The sequence below is a fragment of the Petromyzon marinus genome, chromosome 28 (assembly GCF_048934315.1).
Source record: "Petromyzon marinus isolate PM22_M1 ecotype Great Lakes invasive population chromosome 28, UKy_Petmar_22M1.pri1.0, whole genome shotgun sequence".
Lineage (NCBI taxonomy): Eukaryota > Metazoa > Chordata > Hyperoartia > Petromyzontiformes > Petromyzontidae > Petromyzon > Petromyzon marinus.
The window spans coordinates 124,794-138,112 of record NC_133694.1 but is presented as its reverse complement, the minus strand read 5'-3'; the positions used below and the strand labels follow the sequence as shown (position 1 = coordinate 138,112).

The following is a 13,319-nucleotide window of genomic DNA, read 5'->3' as shown; positions in this document are numbered from 1 at the left end:
CAGTTGGCTAAACTTCCCAAGAGGACCGAAGAGCTTCGGAAATAGTTTGTGCCGGTTATGAATGCCTTCCCACTTGTCTGCTTGTAACAAAAATAATCAGACCGTACGCCTCCTGTGTATATTGTCTCCCCACAACAAATACAAGTGTTTTGTTACATATCTCATGTACCACTTTTTTCAGCAGCATTGAATTAATACAAGCAAACTTTGGACCGGTTTCGACATTCAGTGTTTCATCAGTCCAGCAGGCTGGGAGTTTCACTGCACGAGATATCTACGTGATCCACGAACCCTGCCTCTACTGAGCTGGATCGCAAGCATCAGCACGGAACGCAAGCGGTTCACACAGACAACGCCATGGCGGCGGCGTTACCGGTGCTCACCTGGCACCAGCATGGTCTCGTCGAGTGGCTGCCGGTTGAAGGGGTCGGTGTGCGCGTTGAGCAGGTGCCGGATGATGATGCTGCGGTCCATCACCTTGCCGCTCGGCAAGCGCACAGGGTCCCTCATCAGCGTGTCCATGAGCGGGTCTGTGCAGGGCGCACGCACGCACAGTGTCGCCCAGATCCATACAGCTTTACCAAGATGCACACGGCTTCACTGAGACACGGCGGGACCCCTCCTAAGAAAAGTCTTGAGACTCAGTCAGGCTTTCCTGGGTAAACTAGCGAAATGATAATAAACAAAAAATAATCAGCCCATAGGTCTTTTAGATCAATGTTTCCCCGTGGGGAAAAATTATAAATCCTTATCTCAGTGACGGGCAGAGGATCCCATCCCATGTGGCCTCGGCGTTTGGGCATGAGGCGAAATGACGCTCACCGCGGAACTCCTCGGGTGCATCGCTGTAGTCGTGGTCGGCCTGCACGTTGTGCTGCACCATCTCGTCCACACGCTCCGCCAGTAGGCGGAAGCGCTCCACGGCGATGGTCGTCTTGATGCCGGCCTTCTTCATCTTACCCACGGCATCCTCAAACAGCTCCTTTCGGTACGAGCGCTGGCCGCGGCACGTACAGTGAAAAAAACATTTGAATGCCCACCCCGCTTTACGAACTCAATGATTGTTTTGCTCCAACATCTCCCAAAATCATAACAGTTTAAGTATCCCAAGAGTTAAAACCCAAACAGGCACTCTTGCTCGGACACAAAGCTGCTTCAGCGTGGAAGAATCTCAAACTGAAACGTGCCGCCAGTCTCAACTTATTTAAATTTGCAATAAAAAAAATTACTCGTACAACATCTGCAACTGTTACAGCTACAGAACATTATATACAAACCGGTCATGTACACAAATTATTTGTTTGTCTTTAGCTGGGGAGGTAACCTTTGTATAAATGCATACTGTATACATGTAATATCAGTGGTGATGATGATGATAGCAATTCTGGTGGTGTTGATGTTGAAGACAACATCTCGTCATTGCGATGGCATAGTTATGATGCTCATGATGATAATGATGTTGGAGATGACACCTCGTCATTATGATAGCATGGTTACGATGATGATGCTCATGATGATAATTATGTTGGAGATGGCACCTCGTCATTGGCAATGGCATGCGCAAACTCGGGCGAGTCGAGGTGCAGGTAGATGTCGGTGAGCTGGTCGAGCAGGCGGCGTGGCTCGAAGCCGTATTTCTCAGGGCTCTCCACCTTCAGGTCCCGGCACTTGGGCCCGCACAGCTGCTGCAGGTTGAAGTTCAGCATGGCCGCCAAGCGATCAGACAGCTCCTGTAAAAAAAAAAAAAGACAAGGGCACGATGGCAGGAGGAGGAGACGCTGAAGGCTTCGCACTGGCGGTGCCGTGGCTCCGCAGCAACACGTTCACTGCTTGTTGCAGAGATTAACGATCCAAATCCGGCAGGCCACCCTCGTTCTGCGGGTGTATTAACTGTAAAATACTACGTGCAATCAGTTTCACAGTGGATGTTAAAGATCCCGTGGTGTCATTCAAAGAAGAATAGGCCATCATGGACCAATATTTTACAACTTTAAAATAACCTTGGATAACTTAAAGCAACATCTCTCCCTCCTGCGAAAACGTAACAGGACCCTCCTGAAAAATAATCTTGAAACTAAGTAAGGCTTTCCTGGGTAAACAAGTATAATAATGACAAGAATGTAACACGATTAAATTAGATTTTTACACCCACAATAGACAAAAACGTGTATGTAGAAAATACACTATTTACAGGAAAATTAGACTGATGTTCCATTTAGGAATGAAGAGCCCCACTAGGCCTGAAGAAGCCTGATGTATGTCAGGTGAATCTGATGCCAGTTAATGAGCTGGACTGCTGGTGCTGCTGATGCCTCCCGGTGTGTACAGTCGCAATCTGTGAGCTTAAATCTGCACTCACTGGTGACATTTCCCATCCTGTTACATTCCCACCTCTGATTCATCATTTGACTTTGTAGTCTCCAGAGACCGGGTGGAGAGGGCAACGACTTAAGCAACGACTGGTGATGAAGCCACATGCACAGTCGTGTCCGAATACAGGTGAAATGTGAATTTAATCAAACATGCGGAAACCTCAAATCTAAAGAACGAGGAGACAGAACGAACGAGCAAGCTAGCGAGTGATGATCGAGTGTAAGTGGACTCACTGGCCGCATGAAGGGCTTCTGGACTTGCTTGGTGAGGTAGTGGAACATGTCGAGGGTCTCCATGGCAAGCGTGAGGTAGGAGCGACACTGCCTCTCGTCCTGGCTCATCTGAGACGCCCGGCTCTGCTGCTGCTCCTGCGAGGTTGTGCACGGGCAGGTCACAGTGGGGGCGTCGCTTAGTCATCGAGAGGACGCAACATCAACCGAAAAGGGAAATGACTCTCATAGCGGCCGAGTTGCCAGATTAAGTGGCATGGCCCCTACCACACTGCCCCGCTGTGCATGCGTCCTGCTCCTAAATCAATCATGAGCGTCACTGTGGAAAATATAAGAAACAATCAAAGAGCTTTCCCACCTGATGACGGACGCTTGTGTTGCGCCTGAAACGTCATAATCAAAGAGCAGTATCATCCAAAAATTTCCAGGGGCTACTTGGGGATATGATGCTGGGACCCTTCATATATAAATGCAAGCCCTGGTCCTTTTGATGGCAGAATACTGTGCTGCACCTGTCTGGTACAGCAACGCTCACACTGGGCTCACTGACTTGAATCAAAGCTGTGCTGTGTGCCGTGAGCGGCATCATAAAACCTACGCTGCTGCAGTGGCTGCCAGTACTCGCAAACATCTGACAGGATGCTGTTGCAAAACTTAGGGAGTATAAGAATAGACTTGATTTGAAGCTTTCGTGACTGCAGGGATTACTCTTTGGTTTTTTCGGTAAACTCACGTATAAATAAGAAATAACAAAATAACATAATAGCGTACGACGTTTCGGTTGCAACACAAGCAGCCATCATCAGGTACAGAATAGCTAAATTATGAGAGAGGGGAGACACATAACCTCAGATGTATAAACAAACACCCAAGTAGGGGGAACTGACACAGATACAACAGGGGACGCAGAGAGAGAAGCATACCAGACAAACAGGGTTTAGCAAACATTTTTTGGAAACCATGTAAAGCAACACAGACGGTTGGTCAAAACACAACGCATAGTCCGGTTGATCACGCTATTTCAAAAGATTGCTAAATTGCAAGTAAAGTATGAAACTCAAAATACAGACCGCACACACACAGACAACCAAGTAGAGCGAGCCAGCACAGAGACAAGCACACAGTAAAGTTGCAGAGAAGAATAGGCAGAGAAGGTAAGGCTGAGTGACACTCAGAGAAGGTAAGGCTGAGTGACACTCAGCCTTACCTTCTCTGCCTATTTAAGGCAACTTTACTGTGTGCTTGTCTCTGTGCTGGCTCGCTCTACTTGGTTGTCTGTGTGTGTGTGTGTGCGGTCTGTATTTTGAGCTTCATACTTTACTTGCAATTTAGCAATCTTTTGAAATAGCGTGATCAACCGGACTATGCGTTAATTGTGTTTTGACCGACCGTCTGTGTTGCTTTACATGGTTTCCAAATTTTTTTTTCAAAACCCTGTTTGTCTGGTATGCTTCTCTCTCTGTGTCCCCTGTTGTATCTGTGTCAGTTCCCCCTACTTGGGTGTCTGTATATACATCTGAGGTTATGTGTCTCCCCTCTCTCATAATTTAGCTCTTCTGTACCTGATGATGGCTGCTTGTGTTGCAACCGAAACGTCATACACTATTATGTTATTTTATTATTTCTTATTTATACGTGACTTTATCGAAAAAAACAAAGAGTGTAAGAATATGTTGGAAAATCCAGATCTCCCTCTGCATATCGAAATAAAGTCCCCACCACCTTCTTGTCTGAAATCGAGACGTCCAATTTTTGACGCGTGCCTAAACTCTTCTGTCAGCCGAAAAGGACCCCGCCACCCAATGGTGTGAGATGTGGGGAAACAGTGGCGTCCCAAACAAGAACCTTATTTCAGACCCGACAATGGAACAGCCCTGGTCTCTCTATTTTGCCACAACGACAGTGGAGACCGCTACCAATCAAGTCCCAACAACACGTGGAAGATGGTGTGGCGATATATCCTCCGGAAATGGAAGAGCCATGACTCATCAAATTGCAAATGCAGTGAGGTGCGAACCATCAGGTATGTATCACTGATGACTGCCCAGTAACATTCATTCTGGAGGAACGAGCGAACTCCACTCAGCTACCACCCCGGATGCCATGGAATGGATTACAACATTAACAATACAATTGTAGCCTGCTGCTTTTTTGTCATGCCATACAAAAGAAGAGAAACAGCAGATCATTTTCCTCCTTTAAAATCTGTCCCTTCACATAAAAGTATATTTTTACACATCCCATCAGCCACTCAGTTTTCTCAAGAGAGCAGAATTTCAGCAGCATTGGTTCAACACAAGCAAACCCTGGACCAGATACAACATTCAGGGTCTCATCAGCAGAGTAATGCCAAGGACTCTCTCTGTTATATATGGGTCCAAGTTCAACACAAACCCATAAAATAGCTTTCATAACAGAGTATAGAGAGGAGAGAGAAGAGAGATGAGAGTGCATAAAGGAGAGAAGAGATAAGGGTGGGAGAGGAAGGAGCGATGAGGGAGATGGAGTTGAGTGAAGGGAGGTGAATGGCACCTGGGAGAGGCGATCCCACGCCTCCTTGTTGCGCATCTCCTCCTGCAACTCGTGGATCCTCTTGAGAGAGTCCAGGCTCTCGTCCAGAAGGAACGTTGTGTCGTTGATCAGCATGTTGATGAAGCGCACAAACTGACTCCCCGAGCTGCCAGTAAAAACAGCACTGGCTCATGAATGGGCGCAACGCGATCGAGCAAAGTGACGCATGGGGGTGAGATGTGACGGGTTGAAGTGCCAGGGCGATGCTATAAGGCGATGCGTGCCAAGCAGGGGCGGAGCCAGGATTTTCAGCCCGGGGTGACATTCAACAAATTTTAATTTCAAGAATGACTAGAGAGTCAGGCTGTTGAACTAGACGCCATCGGTTGGTGACACACTCTGACAATGCAGTTGCATGGAGTCCGCCAGACCGAGTGTCATACACTTATATGCAGAATGTTTCAGATTTTCGATTTTTTATTTTTTTTCGGGGGTGACAATTGTCTACCCTGTCACCCCCCTGGCTCCGCCCCTGGTGCCAAGGGAATTATTTTTGGTCTCATCAGTACCATCTTGTTTGGTAGTAACTGTTTTGTGTAATCAGTCTTGTATTTTTAAAAAGCATAATGTACAAGACTTTATAATCGCCTAATGTTCAGCTAAATGGCTTAGCAGTAGAGCAAGTGGTTCAAATTCATAAGGTCACGAGTTCAAATCCAGGTTGAGGTTTGGCTCAGTTCATAATCCCTCTGAGGTAGATAAAATCAGGACCACTTTTGGAGAATTCAACGAGTTCTATAAATGAAATCGCTCCCACCATAGGAATGAAGAATTTCCACCATTGGTTCTGGGCTGTAAACAGGAGATGAGCACTGCCTCAATGCTGATTTGAACAGGAACCTGCTGATCTTCTTAAACATGTACAATGCCATATAATTTACAACTGTTTATTATAAATGTGCTAATTTCCAAACAATTCAGTGCGCATATCATCGTGAGTGTAAGAATCGATTTTCATTAGTGCAGATACTCTTGCACGTGTGCAGGTCCCCTTTAACCTGACCAGGGCTTCCAAAACGCCAGATTTTGCAGCCCACGATGATGAGGATATTTGCATTTACTGATCATCAGGGTCATATAGTGTGTAGCAACTGAATTTGAATGAAGAAGTGGAGTTTACAAACATCTTGTAGTCGCATCCACTCCAAGAGTACAGTCTGAATGATTGCCCTTTTGCATTCCCTTTTGCAAGGAAGACCAGGAAGGCTCCAGTGAATGTGAACCTTATGGCGGGACCCCGGGGTCCCATAAGCCCCCGGCTCCCGCATAAACTGCGTTGTGACGCAATTTTATGTCCGTTGAAGGTGAACGACACGGCAATCTATTCCTCTCGACGAGCTCTACATGATGCGCTAATCAAAGTTTCAAAGTTTTGTTTCTTCTGCGCATTCGTCCTTGCTGCGCTTGGAAGGCATGACAACAGAGTGATCTGCGCCGGGTGGGTCGCGGTGTTTATGTACGCGGTGGGACGGAGTTGCCAAAAAAAATTAAGTAATTACGATTTTGACTTCCGTTTATTTGGAACCCTGGGGTCCCGCCATAAGGTTCATATGTATTGCATTTAGTCATGGGAAAATTGTCATTTTCATTAATAATTGACTGTGGCACTTGGCAATCAGCAGCCCTCCTGTTCCATACTAATGGAATCGCAATATCCTTCATGTCCACTTTATAACAGATAATGCACACTACTAATTAATCGGTCACTCTTTACAATGTTTACCAAGCGGCTGTGGTAATCAAACGTTTGACTCGATACAATCTGACTCGGTGAGCCAATCAGTCCGATTGAGCAGTCATCGCCACACTGAACACGAGGCCACTCGGCCAAACAAACAGGCCGTACGTACTTGAACTCCTCCAGGAAGGTGGCCTGGTGTGCCGGATTGCTCCACAGGCTCTTGAAGATGGCGCTGATGTGGTAGCGGATGGTAAACTTGTCATAGAACTCGCTGCTGGCGCCTGTTTGCTCCACGTCTGTGCACACATGTATACATTTAAAATCAATTATTTATACAGTTTGCATGAATGTAATGCATATCACACCCAGTAAAACGCATACATTCAAATGATTTCAATGGTGCACACCGCTGGTTCATGTACAGTGTACTCTAGCATTAACAGTTGCAGATGTTGTGCATGTATGTGAAGTGAGATATTTAAAACAACTGCAGCATTAACCAGGGCGGCTTGCTGGATTCGAACTGCAAACCTCTGAAACAAGCGGTGTATGCATGACTTCTGGATTATGTCACTGCCGCTAGTCACTGAGCAATGGATTGAACGCAGTAAAATACATGAGCAGACAATGCCCCCCTTCCCATGGAGCAGACCTTGCTTGTTTTTATTTTCTTATATTCTCCACTAATACACTGCTGATGATTAATATTGCACTTTCTTACTTAGGAAATACTCTTTCTCGTGAGGGTCATGCCAAGTTTTCGCAGTATAAGGTGATGTTGCTGTGTATAATCCCTATTTAGTTATTTTTAGGTAATTTTTCAGAATTGGAACATGTGGCCAATACCAGTTATCCATGGGAGGAAACCAGATAACCTGGAGGAAACCCATGCAGAACAGGAGTAGAACATACAAACTCCATAAAGGCACTCAAGTCGGAAATCAAACCCTGGAACTTCTTGCTGTGAGACACCAGTGTCACCACTGCACAAGCCTCACCCTAACCCTGATATGTGGTTTTGATCGCATGTGGGGGATTGCCGAGAGCCCAAAACAGCTGTCGCCGCCACTGCCTTCTCCTCCTCCTGCTCACCTGTGTAGAACTTCATGAGCGATGGCGCCAGGTGGCGCGTACCCAGTTGGTGGTTCTCCAGCATCTCGTGGAAGCGCGTGGTGCGTGGCTGCACACTGGGGTTCAGCACGAACAGCACCTCCACCAGTTTGGCGAGTAGGTACGGGTTGCGCAGGTATGTGTGGCTGCACACGAACACCAGCAGAAAGGTGGCGAGGTCGGGCCCGCACGGCTCGCTCTGCAGCACCTGCGGGCTGTACCTGCGCCACACACGGTGCAAGAGAAACACAAGGAAAACCATCGTAACTCAGATGAATGTCCCATGAGATTCTTCATCTGCTTCTGTGACATGAACCTGGGTAAGTGTAGGAGTTTTGATTCATCATTGATTTTTGTATTAGGCCATGTAACGATTTGGCCAAATATACGTCATAAGACCTTCCACCACCCGATACAGCAAAAAAAATAGTTGCGTGTACAAGCATTTAACGCTACAACTTAGCAATTAGATAATATTCTGACTTTAAACTTTCGTGACTGCAGGAATTCATATTCTTGGTTCTTTCGGTAGTCGCGTAGATAGAAAAAAAAAGCAAAAAACCCACGACGTTTTGATCGCAACATAAGCAGTCTTCATCAGGCGGAGAGAAAAGAGGGGGCAAGCCTCCAAATGCAACTGCTTATAAGGGCTTCCAAAGTGAGTGGGCGGGGGACGAGAGTTGCGAGGCAGCAGCAAGGAAAGCTGTGCGGCGTAAACAGCATGGGCAGAGCAGCCAGTGCTAATGTAGGAGTAAAGCGCGAGATAGAGGTGGAGCTGAAGGCGAGGGGCGCAGTCCAAGTGTGTTAGACAATGGGGGGAGGGAGGGGATAGAGATAGGGGGAGAGAGGGGGGGGGGGTAGAGATAGGGGGAGAGAGGGGGATAGAGATGGGGGGGGGCATTGCACCTCGCTACACACATCCACACTGCTGACAGTAGAGGTTGACAAGAAAACACAAATCAAGTCATGACCCAGTGGTTAATGACATCTTCCCAATGATTGCTGAGTTTATAACCTTCGTGTCAGTTGAAATTGTGTCTTTGTATATATGGATGGCTTCGTGAACAAATTTTTGTTGATAGCCAGTCAGCTTGCAAAGTACCATCGTCTTAGAGAAATCAATTTCATGTGAGCCAGTCGCATTAAAGTAATGATCAGCCACGGCAGAAGTATTGGTCCTGCCGTGTTTCATATCTACCGTATGTTCACGAACACGGTCCGAGACATGTCGTTTAGTTTCCCCAATGTAGACGACGGGATATTGCATGTCAGGAATTTTGTCCTTCACAGAAGGATCAGATCACGAATTTTATGCACTGTGTTAAATCGGACCTGGATCTCGTGTTTGTTCAAGATTTTGGAAATCTTTTTGGTTATCCCTGCTATGTAAGGCAAGGTGATTGTTTTGATTGGATCTTTTACCCCTTCCCTCCCCCCATTGTCTAACACACTTGGACTGCGCCACTCGCCTTCAGCTCCACCTCTATCTCGCGCTTTACTCCTACATTAGCACTGGCTGCTCTGCCCATGCTGGTTACACCGCACAGCTTTCCTTGCTGCTGCCTCGCAACTCTCGTCCCCCGCCCACCCACTTTGGAAGCCCTTATAAGCAGTTGCATTTGGAGGCTTGCCCCCTCTTTTCTCTCCGCCTGATGAAGACTGCTTGTGTTGCGATCGAAATGTCATGGGTTTTTTGCTTTTATTTAAAAAAAAATATCTATCTACGTGACTTTACCGAAAGAACCAAGAATATAGATAAAATTCTGCTTGATACTCCTCCAAGCTACTTCAGGACAGAATCCTGGAAGTCAGAATTATGCTTTGAATGACTGTTAAAAAGTGTATCATGTTAAATAAGGGTGTTTATTTTGCAGTAAACTGCACAGATTTCATAGACTTAGGCTGACTGAGAAATCTGTCTGGATTTTCTCTGTGGAGAAAGTAGAAACCCTATCACTCATATACTCACACACTCACCAATTCACTTATTCATTCACTTACATAAAGGTTACAAAAATTCACCCACCCATTCACTCATTCAGCTACTCATCCACTCACTCACTCATATGAGTTGCCACTTATCTGGGTTTGACCCAGACAGTCCAGGAATTGGCATCTGTGTTCAGGTGGCAAGGATTAATTCGTACTGATATCTGGTATCAGTATTGTGTTGAATTTTATTACAGTAGACTGTACAGGTTTGACAGACCTAGGCTGACTGAGGAATCTGATCTATAGTTGGGAGAGGTGGGGCCCCTAAAGGAGGCTCACTGGATAATGAAGAGCAGGAACTCGGCGATGTCTTCGATGTAGAACTCTGGCAAAGCTGAGAATGCCTCTGGGATCTCGGGGTTCAGCGGCAGCACGGGCCTGCGGTGAATACCACAGCATCACTCAGCATCTCTTCACACTGTGAGTTGGTGTAAAACAAGCCAGTACAGCAAGCGAGCCTCCATTCACATGCCTCCAAGGCATGTGACTACACAAAGCAACTTGCGTGCGCAAACGCACAAGCAAATGGACACACATCTGGCACTCATCACGTTTGTATGGGGTGCATATTATTTAAATATACCACCTTTTTTGTGTAATTGAGTCAATTTTGCCCAAAAATAATACAGGTTTGGGCACCACTACTGGTGAGTCATGCGGTGAGTCTCGCAGCATCAGGTTTAGCGATTTTGTAGTCTCATGAAAACATGGAAAGTGTCATTGGATGGATGGATGGAACTAATATAATCAGCTTTATCAACTCCGTTAAACCAGAACTTTGTGCTTCTGTACCTCCCAGAGGCATACTTTATCATGTTTCTGGCACCACATCTGCATATATTTTTTATTAAAATTATTGGTTAGATGGACAGCCATCATCTCTCCAGGGTCATTAAAATTAGTCATACGATTTTAATGTGCAATTCTATTGAGGAACTGTTTTTGCTGTTGTTTTGCTGCCTTGCCCAAGCTTGAGAATTGGCGTACTTATGCAATTTTAACGTATATGCTTTATCTATGTTAAGTACTTATATCTCGTGATTTGCTTACCTTTCCTATAATTTGCACTCCAATCGTTTTTGTATTGTTTGTTGTTGCAACTTTCTGACCTGCCTCTACTGGACAGCTGTGAAAAAAGAGCTTCATAGCTCATTGGATTTCTCCGGATAAATAAAACTTCAGATTCTGAGTACCATATTCTTTGGGTCTTTCGGCCAAGCCACGTAGATAGATCAAATAATAAAAATAATAACAATATCACGACGTTTCGATCACAATACAAGCAATCGTCATCAGGTGAGAAATATCGCAGGAGAGCTGCTGAGAATATATGGGAGTGCTGCGAAGGTAAGGAGTTATAAAGGTTTGGGATAGGTGTAGCCCAAGGGTCAGTGAGAGGGGCTAGAGATGAAATATGCATGTAAATGTAACATCGGGTAAATCTTGACAAACAAAGCTGTTGGGGTGGCCATTGTATTGTGAGAGATTAGCATGTCAATGTAAGAAATTTGCTTGTTAATGTAAGCTCGGAGAGAGCTCGGAAAGAGCTATCGCCACATGGTACCACTTTGCAGGAAAATCAAAAGTGGCTGTCTTATGGATTAACTCTACCCCATAATTGGAATGTGGAATATCCTTCACTGGCTTTTTAAGGCTGTAGATGGGAAATGAGCACCGCCTCAAAGCTCAATTGAGCAGGAAATCCCTGAGTTTATTTGTAATAGACAATGAAGGATAACGGTAATTCTAATTCACTATGCACAACAGAGAAGAATTTGATTTAGATACGAGCAGCAATCTATGAACAACAATAAGGGGACCGTGCCAGGCCACAGGTGCAGTATAGGAGGAGCAACCTAGCGACCTGTGCTGCTGAGAAGAACCGACGCGCTAAGTGACACAAGCCCAGCCACAACAGCGCTCACTTAGGGTTGACGGGGTCGACGATGCGGAAGAGCAGACAGACCACGGAGCCATAGAAGTGCAGGCAACGCCGCAGCAGATTCTCGTCCAACAGGACCACGTCCGCACATGCCTTCGCACGAACTAGCCTCTGCGCGCACACATGATGACCGCAGGGCATGAACATGCGTGTGCGAGCATGGGTGAATGTGCACATGGCCTGGCACAAGCGTCGTGGTGACGTCACCGCCACTTACTGGCGAATGGCGGTTGTTGTTAAATGTGCCAGTCATCGCGGTCAGTTAACTCATAACACCTGTATCTGTGCCGTAACCACCTGTTAGTGAGACTTCCAAATACCAAATGAACTCAATTATGATAATTATTAAAATTAAAATGTCTACGCAAGGTTGTTGTTGTTGATGCATCCCTTGTAAAAGTTAAATGTGGAAGCTCTGTCCAGATGCGACAGAGTGAATAAAAATACAATTTATTCCATCAGCCTGTCAGCCTTCTTCGCCAATGTATTCCAGCAGCATATGTTTTAGCAGCAAACTATCAGCTGGTTTCGACTTTCTGAGTTCCGTCAGAAAAGTGTGGCCCTGCTAAATGCTGCCGGTTAACATAACATCACAGGCAGCAGCGGTGGGTGGTGCCGGTGGGGACTGTACCCTGAGCCGCGCCTTGAAGCGTTTGAGCAGCTCGCGGTGGCGCCCGGTGCTTGGTGTCTCCTCCTCTTTGCTTTTGAGCTCCTCCAGGCTCCTACATTACAACACAACGCCAGCACCGCCATGTCACAACCCGACACCAAACCACACAAACCTACACACAGCAGTCAGGCTCTCTCGCTTTCTATTAAAGGCTCTAAAACAGTGTAGATGAGAAGAAACTGTGAATCGGGTAGACCGAGTCCTCAGCATTGGTGGAGGAATTAACAAGCGACGTTCACTGGAATAGCAAGCATGGTACTAGTGATGGAAGAGTGATAAGGAAGCGACCGGCTGCATGTGCGCAAGCGGCTGGAGTGAATTGTCAAGTGCTGGATCACCAATCACCCTGACCACAGAATGCACTGAGAACATGGGACAAATTGAACCGACGAGTCAATGCATGTGCCCATTCCGAGGTGACTCAGCACGTCCTGACTTTAGTTGTCACACCGATCGCTCGATCCCCTCTCCAGGCCTTATCGCCGCCCCCCGGCACCCGTAATAAGCGTGCGGCGCCGCACCGATTCAGGTCGCGGATCTCGCGCAGGCGCCGTGTGTAGCGTCGGCATGCAGGGAGGATGGAGAGGTGGTGGCAGTGCAGCGTGAGGAAGAAGCACTCTGTGGGGAACTTGACGTCGGCCTGGCAACACGGCTCCGAGCCTGCACACAGCACGCAGTGGCACAGGGAGCGTGGCGCCCGCACCATCGTCACGCTCCAGGTTATTTTATTTACCAGATGAGTACTCGAGA

At 46.6% G+C, this 13,319-nt stretch overlaps 1 protein-coding gene across 3 annotated transcripts in view; it reads right to left on the bottom strand.

Annotated features, from left to right (window-relative positions):
* The window catches only part of UBE4B (ubiquitination factor E4B), a 34,679-nt gene that overhangs the window by 1,628 nt on the left and 19,732 nt on the right, over positions 1 to 13,319 (bottom strand). For all 3 annotated transcript variants that reach the window (XM_032962003.2, XM_032962004.2, XM_032962005.2), the window contains 11 exons: positions 13,091 to 13,229; positions 12,531 to 12,621; positions 11,883 to 12,010; positions 10,237 to 10,335; positions 7,948 to 8,186; positions 7,025 to 7,151; positions 5,136 to 5,280; positions 2,607 to 2,741; positions 1,539 to 1,730; positions 823 to 997; positions 384 to 530 (listed from right to left, as the gene is read on the bottom strand). In XM_032962003.2, the coding sequence (XP_032817894.2) occupies positions 384 to 530; positions 823 to 997; positions 1,539 to 1,730; positions 2,607 to 2,741; positions 5,136 to 5,280; positions 7,025 to 7,151; positions 7,948 to 8,186; positions 10,237 to 10,335; positions 11,883 to 12,010; positions 12,531 to 12,621; positions 13,091 to 13,229 (1,617 nt within the window). The remainder of the gene's footprint in view (positions 1 to 383; positions 531 to 822; positions 998 to 1,538; positions 1,731 to 2,606; positions 2,742 to 5,135; positions 5,281 to 7,024; positions 7,152 to 7,947; positions 8,187 to 10,236; positions 10,336 to 11,882; positions 12,011 to 12,530; positions 12,622 to 13,090; positions 13,230 to 13,319) is intronic.